At 28.9% G+C, this 9947-nt stretch overlaps 2 protein-coding genes across 2 annotated transcripts in view; both read right to left on the bottom strand.

Annotated features, from left to right (window-relative positions):
- The window catches only part of LOC106681352 (ejaculatory bulb-specific protein 3), a 2548-nt gene extending 1155 nt beyond the window's left edge, over positions 1–1393 (bottom strand). The window contains exon 1 of the mRNA XM_014421627.3: positions 1178–1393. Within this exon, the coding sequence (XP_014277113.1) occupies positions 1178–1364 (187 nt within the window). The 5' untranslated portion in view covers positions 1365–1393. The remainder of the gene's footprint in view (positions 1–1177) is intronic.
- Positions 1394–5503: 4110 nt separating this feature from the next.
- LOC106681353 (ejaculatory bulb-specific protein 3) lies at positions 5504–9309 on the bottom strand. Its single transcript, XM_014421628.3, has 2 exons — positions 9090–9309; positions 5504–5812 (listed from the first exon to the last, which is right to left on the bottom strand). Exons 1-2 carry the CDS (start codon positions 9268–9270, stop codon positions 5640–5642), a joined length of 354 nt encoding a protein of 117 aa, XP_014277114.1. The 5' UTR covers positions 9271–9309; the 3' UTR covers positions 5504–5639.
- Between the last annotated feature and the right edge of the window lie 638 nt (positions 9310–9947).

Below are 9947 nucleotides of genomic sequence, written 5' to 3'. Positions count from 1 at the left end.
CAGCTAAGACTAAGAACCTTACACGGCCATATTATTTACAGCAATTATTTTTAATGGGTGTAGTTTCCTCAATTTCGCGTGTACCTTTCTATTTTTTTTTGTCTGAATATTTAACGTAATGCTTTAGTTTTAAAAAAAAATTTAATGTACTTTCAGAGAAAAGCATACATACAGCGATACGTAATTCCTACAATATTATCTTTTTTTCCGGTCTACTACTGATTTCTGTCAGTAACTCCTCATTTCGTCAAGTATCTGACTTTGGGCTTGACATGGCTCGAACCTCATTCACCACTCAACATTTTGATAAATCTTATGTTGATTCGTTTATGTGTGGAACTCTTTTATATAAGACTGAAATTCGAACTTACACTGGCAATCCTCGACTTGATAACATTTTATTAAATATAATAACTTATTAATATGGTTGAGATATCTTTAGTAACCTAAGCTCTTTCAAAAACTACTGAATATTTTTTGAAGTTTCTAGCTTCGAACGTAGTAACATTGTCTGTCAAATATTAAACTTGTACATGGATAAAAATATGATTTAGAAGACCTTAACTATCATGTTCTTGTGCCACAACTTATGCCCATCCTTGTTTCTGAAAAAGGTCCGCTTGTAGAAAAATAACTTTTTTTAGTACCTGAAATTTGGACATTAGTTGTCGCTACAAACCCCAGACATGCTATAATCATCAAAATACGAGATTTACTTTAAAATCGGTCAAGTTGAAGTAATTCACGTATTTTTCTTTGTACATTATTTTTTTCATCTTTAGGAACGTACCGGAATGCTGTTATATTTTCAATTTAATTCGATTTTTGTTTTTTTTTATTAGAAAAAAAATTCCTCTTTTTATCATAAATAAATTTTTCCAATGCGTTAAATAATCCAATGAATTATGTCATGCATACAACACAATTTACTTCTTTTTTTTACCGTCTTTCTGGCCATTTTAAATATATGAGGCAGGGATATTATTCTTCAGATTATCACCCTGTTCTAACAGAGCGGTAAGATCGAGTCTTCATTCCGTGGAAACGATACGAAATAAAAGTAAACCCGCCCAGGCTGGAACGCTTAGCTCTCCCCTCTCCAGTCTCATCACAACATAGTTTACGAACAATTGAAGAAATTAAAGCATTGAATTAAGAAAGATGTATAAAGACTTACTTCTCAGCTCTTTGCCGTCCGGGGTACAAGTTCCCTTGTCCATAACGCAATCGATGTACTTCTTGTAAAGCCTTTCGTTGTTGAGGATCTCATCAATGTCGATGTTGTCATACTTGGTCGTGTACATATCTGCCGGTTTGGCAATCGCCACTGCAGCGAATAATAAGAGTGCTATTACGACTTTCATCTTCGAAATTCTGAGTATTTCGTCGAAGTTGGAGTACTTTATATACATTGATCCCACCGCCCCTCCAACATTTAATGCTAATTTCTTTAAATGGTAATTATATTACTCATTACTGTATTGTCATTATGAATTATAAGGAAGATCCGGGAATGGAATTCTCCCATGAAGTTCTAATTTTAATGTTAAGGTCTTTGAAGACCTTTGTTTGAGGTTATTGGTATTAAAAAAACCTCTAAGATTCTTACATTTTATCTTGTGTACTAAATATTTATAATATTTAAAATCCATTTTTAAAGGTTTAATGTTGCTAACTGGTAAAAGTCGTTATTATTTTATCTTTACAGTCACATGGCTCCTTTTTTTAATAGCACATCTAACATTACAAAAAAATATACATTTAATTGAACTAATTTCAAAGATAATAATACTACAGGCTGAAGTTATTTTCTCTACTGTGATCGTTCTACAGACTGTTTCAAAGATAGAAGGGTTGCCACAAATTAAGTTTACGATACTATTTACGGAATACAAAATAAAAAATATCTTTTTTTTTTTTAAAGAAGTGAGAAAATTCAAGCAAAACAGTGATATACATGAGCATGTAACTATATTTCAAATCAGGTTGAGGCAAAAACTTCTTTTCTAGATTTTATACAGAGATATAGGCTGATATTTTTTAGCAGTTTAGTATAATTAAACGTTAAATATTTTTGCTTTACCGAGGTGTTCATAACTATGTTTAAAACCAACTATAATGAGAGAGACATGATTTTCGAAGAACTATTTGAACAGCGTTTACATAAAATTTGGGGAAATGTAGCAATGTGCTATGACCCTTAGGCGACAGTACATGGCAATTACTATGTAGTTCAAACTTTGCATTGGCTGCTTAAATTTTTCTTTATTGCAACAGTTTCTATACTTATCGTTTCTGCTTTTGTTATCTGGAAAATACCACCGTGAAAACTGGTTTTGCCATGACAATGAAATATCAATGTATATTAATCTATGTACTATCAACTATCATGCTCATCATAATTACAGGAGTACTTCCATGACAGCAACTATTATCAACCATGGTAGTTGCCATGGGCCAAAGGTTTTTATTTGTTTCATTTTTAAAAATTTATTTATTGATATTTACTACTGTATTAATAAAATATATACAATTTTTTTTTTTGTATATATCTTAATAGTACTAACAAAAAAAAGTTGTATATATTGTAAAACAGTAGTAAGAAAAAATAATGTTGTACATATTTTAATACAGTAGTAACAAAAAAATTTAGTATATATTTTAAAACAGTAGTAACAAAAAAAATTGTGTATATTTTAATAAAATAGTAACAAAATGTTGTATATATTTGAATACAGTGGAAGCGAAAAAAAAATGTATATATTTTAATACAGTAGTAACAAAAAAAAAGGTTGTATATATTTTAATACAGTAGTAAATATCAATAAATAAATTTTTAAAAATTGAAGAAAATAAAAACGTTTTGGTCCATGGCAATAAAATATATACTTTTTTTTTTTCGTACCCCCCTGACGAAATAAGTAATTTAATACATACATATAGGTAGGTATATCCATATCTGGTATATGTATGTATTATATCATAGGTATAATAAAAATGATAAAACTATGTGATAAAATATGTACAACAAGTAAATTCGATGTTAGCTATATAATGCTTTGATATAGACGTGTCGAACATCTACCCATGGATTGCTACCCCAAAAAGTAAAAATTAACCTAAAATTTTTCAAAGAGCAATCTTCATTTAAAGCAGGCGTTCAATAATTTGTATCCAGTAATCTCTTTAAAAAAACATTTTTCATAACAGTTATCCATTAATTTTAAAAATAAAAATAACTTATTAATCGTTATTGTTAAATTCATTGAAAATAATAAATAGTTGTCGGACTTGGATATGTTTACTTGAGAATCTATTTGACTCGTTATTCTTTCAGCTGTATTTAATTTAATCTTAAATTAACCTTTGATATGAAGGATACTATGTCCATTATTTGCTTTTTAAACATTAATCCATATATTTAAATACCTACTTTTGCTCGATCCAGGGGTATAGATGTATATTAACTGAATCAATTTAAAGAGAAACCTCTTGCTCAAAAACATAAATACACTTTTTTTCAGAAAGAGAGAAATATTTGTTCAAACTGTTCTCCTTTAAATCTAGGAAAATTTAACATAGTGTTTTTTTTTTTTTTATCAGTGAGGTATATTGATATATCACTTTTAGTAATTTTAATAACTAAATTCTATGCTTAATTTTGGTTAATCATATTTGAGAAAAGTAGAAATCCGAAACATAAAATAAAAGGATAAAATCATAATATCGTCTATTCTTAAAGGAATCTAGGAATAGCTAGAAAAGGAAAGCAATCTATGGGCGTTGATGACCTCAGAGTTTTACGCCCTAAAGCTCCAACCAACAATAACTTAGCTATCTGATGTGAACGAAAAAAGAGCATGTAGAAGCATAATGTTTTCTCCCATTTAATACATAAGTTAGGATTCTGTATTAAAATTAACTTCACAGTTACAAAGTTAATTTTACGAATTTGAAAAAGAAAGCATTATTTTTTTTACTAGGATTAGTAACGTTTCGAAACGATGGTTCGTTATTTAATTCAATAAAAATTGCTCGATAAATTGATTTACAAGATAATCCGTCATGAAAAATACCCTAATCCACTGATAATTTCAGATTGTGTGTACTGGTCGAGAACTGGAGATGTTTCAGATTTGAATTTTTGAAACTTAAGATGACAAAGTTGTACCTCGTCAAGTTTTAGCCCTAAATCCAAAAATGGTGGATGTTAAGAAGCATCTTGATTGAGGTTTCGTTAATCGACTCTTCAACATCCTGTTTGTAACAAAAGGCTTTTTGATTAACTTTTTTGGTAAGAAAATTAATCAGAATGGAATCTTTAAAAAAGATTCAACACATAATTGAAGATATTATATAGTAAAGAAAAGAAATATTTACAAATTTTAATGCTTAATTTACTGATGATTCCTGCACAGAATGAAAAACAAATCCTGAAATTGTTGGCTCTTTTTTCGTAGTTAATTCTAAATTTTTATATAATTAGTTCCTTATTTTGTGATTAGCATTGTCTACCATTTTAATTTTCTAAATTTTATATTTTATGCACCATTCTTCAGTAAATTCGAAGCTATCACTAAAATTTAGTTCTATCAGCAGAGGAGTTTCTTAAGGAATAATCAAAGAAGTATATTTCTGAACTGTATAATATGTTTTGGGGGTACTCAACAAGAGTTTGCCATCTTACGTTAAAAATAGAAATAAAACATTTCAGAACTTTTTTTTCTACTTATAACTAGAAAACTATGATAAGCGCCCAATAGTCCTTATTGGTCACAGTGCCTAATGCTATTTTTAAAAAATTATTTCGATAATAAAAAAATTTTATTAAAAAGTCAACGAAATGCGTAGAAAATATTTAATTTGTAACGAACATGAGATACCATTAGAGCAACTTTTTTAAAGGCAACTTTTTGGTTCTCTGTCAGAAAATGCAAAAAAATAAATAAATAAACCTTCTAAATACGAATGTCCCATCTTCAAAATACATTATTTTACAAAAATCAAGAGTACTGAAGAAAAACTGGACAATTAAAAAGGAGTTTTCAAATAAGACCAAAACAGGGTATGAACAAATTTCCAAAATTGTGTTAGTTTTTAAAACTTTTGTTGAACAACCCTTTGGGAAATTTCAACGTCTGGAATATTTTGATAGCGCGCTCTAGCGATGCCCCGAATAAGCAAATAATTAAATTAAACAAACTTATCTTGTAGGAAACATTGTCAAATTCAATTATGTTCAAATATTGATCCTAAAAAATTGCTTAGATTTCAATTTATTTAAAGGACTTTATGTGTAGTGGTATAACATTCAAAGTGCACCATATTTTCGTACGGCAGTAGTGGAATTTGTTAGTATATATGTGCTGTATTAAAAAAATATCATTTGTTTTTATTGTCAAATTAAAGGTTGTATAAAAATACACACAAAGGATGAAAAATCATTGTATCGAACTTCAAACTAGGACTGACTGATATAATGGATAATAAACTAAAAAGGTACTTAATGACAAAATATTTAATTATTCTACTGATATACATTCAATACACTTAGATATACCTATTTGATTACATAAGTCTATAAAATATTGAAATTAAACACAAATAATAATAATATAGTGAAGTTTGTGTACTGAAAATTAACTTTGTGCATGCTTCTTTCTATATGTTCCTGTTGGATCAAAAACCTTTTCCAAATTGGTATAGTCGGACTCCTTTTTATCGAGCATGAACTTAAGCACTTTTTGGGAGCCAACCTTTTGCTTCTCTGAGCACTTCGAGCAATCTGTGGTAATTGCGTCCGGCATATTTTCTGCAATAAAAGAAGAATGCAATGTAATCTGGGTTTCAATACAATCTAAGTTGACTCATGGGGGTGAAACAGCGTTGTATATTACAATTTTCAATAACACTATAGGACAGGCCCAATATTGTCTGACTTTTATATTATATTACTGATGATTTCCTTTGTATCACACACATTTTTCCAATATTTTCACCGATTTTACCATTAAATCATAAACTGATATTGAAATCATAATCAATATACTAATATAAGTGGTGAACAAAATATAGTACAAAATAATTATATACAATATTATTCCAGTCTATGACTCATTTATAGAATAACTTTTATATAAATAACCACTATGAAAAAGTGGTTTAAAATTAAACGGTTAAGAAAATGCTGATTGTTGCTCAGATTCATTAGAATTTGGAACTCCACTAAGTACAAGAGCCCAAGAGAAGAAAAAAGGCAGTTAATTCACCCCAATTTTTGATTACTTTAATGAAAACTAATTATAATTAATAGTCAAAGTTGATGGGTCTGCCAAGTATACGTAGGGGGAATAAGCAAGGGCTGCTGTTTTAAAACGTTAAAAATAATTAATTTTTCATTCGGAACTCTATATCTTTAAAACTACCAACAACAATAGAAAATCTAAGAGAACGTCATTTAAAGTAGAGTAAATTTTCTAAAATATAAGCCCTTATAGAGCTATTTACGATCAATAGTTCTCGAAATATTGCTTTTTAAAAAGCAGCATTTCATAAAAATGTAGTACAGGACGTACAGAAAGATCAGTAGTCAGTTAATTTATTTTAAGAAATCTGTATCTCAACAACCATTTGACATACAGATGTCTTTGATGATAAATATATATTCGCATTTGAATATATATTTGACAAATGAAAATGTGTCCGAACAACTATAAATTTATTTTAACAAATATCATGAAAACTACTACGCCTACGAAGATAAACGTCATAAACTACTTTATAGCCTATTAAACTAGCTTTAATTTGAGTGCTAATAAACATCCGTATGTCGAATGGTTTTCGAGATATGGATTCCTCAAAATGAATTAACTAACTACTAATCTGTCAGTAGATTTTTATGAAATGTTGCTTTTTAAAATCCAATATCTCGAGAACTATTAAACGTAAATAGCTCTATTAGGGCTTACGTTTTAGAAAATTTACTCTACTTTAAATGACGTCCTCTTAGATTTTCTATTGTTGTTGGTAGTTTTAAAAATATAGAGCTCCGAATGAAAAATTAATTATTTTTAACGTTTTGAAACAGCCACCATTGTTTATTCCCCCTACGTATACTTGGCAGACTCATCAATTTTGGCTAGTAATTACACATAGTTTTAATTAAGGTAATTAAAAATTGGGGTGAAATAACTGACTTTTTTTCTTCTCGGCTCTTGTACTAACTAGGAGAATCGCCAGTACCTTATTGTATGAAGCAACTGAAATTTTTCGTAATCATTTTTAACTCAATTTACAAATCAGTATCGAACCTTCGAATTCATAATAATAATAACCTTTATTTTTATTATTATTAAGATAGTGTTCCTGAGTTCCTTAAATTTAACAGTAATTCTCAATGGACTATTTAAAAATTTTAATTAGTCACTTAATCTACCTTCACTAGCTTAATGAAGAAAACTCTTCTGTGTGAATAATAAACCAGATCTGTTATCAAGAGGGTGATATTCAACAGAACTAGCAAGAAGGTCTGATTTACCAAATAGGAACTGAAGTAAAACATCTCAACGTCAAAACTGGAAGATAATGAAAACCAAAATATTTCACTGTCACAAATAAATAATCAAACAGTCTTTAAATACCCGGTACTTGTTAAAGAAACCTAAATAATTCTAAGGGAACTGGATTCTGATGAAAAGACATTCCATTCTTCTAGACCTTATTCAGATGTATTTTTCAATAACAGAGCAAATTGAATATTTATGTTACTCAAAAATATAATACAGAGATAATATTTCCATCAAAATAATAAAAATAAAATTGACACTGCAACATCAGCCAAATCGACTCATTAAAAGGACGTTTATTGACACTAATTTCATATTTAAGGAAACTCGACGTTTGGGTTTACATCACGAATTCGCATATGCTGCATTTTTTCCTGAACGAAAAAATAAATAAAAAACTTATTTTTGCGAAAACAAAATAATAAGTTTGTTGATAAAACTCTGTAAAAGCATTTTGTTTTTTATGATATGGCATAATAAAATAATCCTATGGTCAAAAATTTTTTGTATGGAGATATAGGGAAAAAATTAAGTGTTTTTCTAAAATATTAGTTTTGGGGTAAGTGACACTACGTTTTGGGTACGCTTCTTCCTTTTTTACTCACACTGATTCAAATGAAAACAAAAGCAAGTTAAAACAAAACCTTCAAAAAGTGTATACTTCACCATACTAAAGAAAATCACATATTTCCATTATAAAGTTTAACAATTTTTTCTAATTTTTTTTTTTAATATTATGACTGCTTATGCTACCGTATAAGAGAGTTCTATATGATAATAAAAATATCAAAATTCCTTCAATCTCTCCTGTTTGACCTAAGCATACTAGAAATTTGTAAAATAGTTGTAGTTAGTTTTAGGTATATAACGTTGATTCAGGGGGTACTATCAGAAACTTAGAAGAAATGTTGCGTTTCTTAAGTCTTACTTTTTAGTTTTTAGTATTCAGCGATCTTACTAAGATTCAAGCAAGGTTACGTATGCCTTAATATTACATACATATATTATACATTGATAAGTGCCTTACTTGTATTAATAATACAAATTGAACAGTAAAGTTGATTTTGCAGCATTAGATGTATGTAAAATCATGCCTGCATCTTATACACAACTTTGGTATTTTAATGCATGGTTAACATAATTTAGGTTCAACACAGTATATTTTTCCATTTTTTTATTGAAAATCAATCCGTCATCCAGAAAAGAGTCCTAACTACCTTAAGCTGTAGTAATTTGCATGAAAGTATTGTTCCTAGACTATGTTCTGGTAGTATAAGGAAGTGATTTGGTCATGAACAACCGTCATTTTATTTTCATTAAATAATTAATTAAGGTACTTTACAACTCAACAAATTTACGGAGGTTTGGTGTGCCACAGAAGGATCCACCGACCTTAATCATACGATTACAACATTAATTAATATTCGCTCAATACAAACTTGCAAAAAAAGGGATATAAATTGAATACTTAGGTGAAAGAAAATTAAAAACAGTTAAAACTACAAGAACAACACAAGGACTTACTTTTTAGTTCTTGGCCGTCCGGAGTACACTTCCCTTTACCCATTAGACAATCATAGTATTTCTTGTACAACCTGTCATTGCTGAGGATCTCATCAATGTCGATGTTGTCGTACTGAGTCGTATATTTATCAGCTGATGCTACAGCTGCTAACATAACCAACAACAAGATAACAAGCTTCATCACGTCTTGAGTTAAGTCTGTTCAACACATGTATTAAACTCCTTATATACACCTCAGATATTCGTATAGGATCCCCAATCAAAAAAAATATTGAGGACATGTACTGGCATTAATAAGTTATGCCTGAAAAAAAATATTACAACCATTATTAATTTTTTTTAGAAATGTCTATTGTTTTTTTATTTTGTTTTTTACGAGTCTCATGTTCCTATCACACTATTGTTCATCTTATATTTGGTCGCATTGTGATTTAATAGGGACAATCACATTCGATTTTTTTTCTCGATAATTAAGATAAACATATCCATAGTCGATATAAAAAATAATATGTATATAAGACTACTGTTAGTAAAATATCAAGGACAATATCCTTTAAAGTATAAAGGGAGGGATGTGCTATAATATGACAAATCTATAGCTCGATTATTGAATTTTATCTCATAAAATTATTGAAAAATGCGAAATTTTATATAATTGGAATGAATTTCTTTCATCGGTACTTTTAATTGGAAAACCTCCCCTGTAAATGTGCTATAAGTCTACCAACAATTAATTAGACCTTAAAAGCACCAAAAAAAAAAAATCCGTATAGACAATGCTTCTATTCTCTCCAGGAAAATATGAAATTGATTTTTTTTTAATGTAATGAACAAAATTAATCTCTATAAAAGTAAGAA

This window comes from Halyomorpha halys, unplaced genomic scaffold (assembly GCF_000696795.3).
Source record: "Halyomorpha halys isolate HHAL.00 unplaced genomic scaffold, Hhal_1.1 Scaffold330.1, whole genome shotgun sequence".
Lineage (NCBI taxonomy): Eukaryota > Metazoa > Arthropoda > Insecta > Hemiptera > Pentatomidae > Halyomorpha > Halyomorpha halys.
This window is presented reverse-complemented; position numbering and strand designations above follow the sequence as displayed.

Bases quoted from the DNA above. Each gene is read 5' to 3' on its own strand.
- LOC106681353 (XM_014421628.3), bottom strand. From the start codon at position 9,270: ATGAAGCTTGTTATCTTGTTGTTGGTTATGTTAGCAGCTGTAGCATCA. The intron at 5,813-9,089 runs GTAAGTCCTTGT...CTTTTATTGCAG, and splicing joins GGACGGCCAAGAACTAAAAA to AAAATATGCCGGACGCAATT.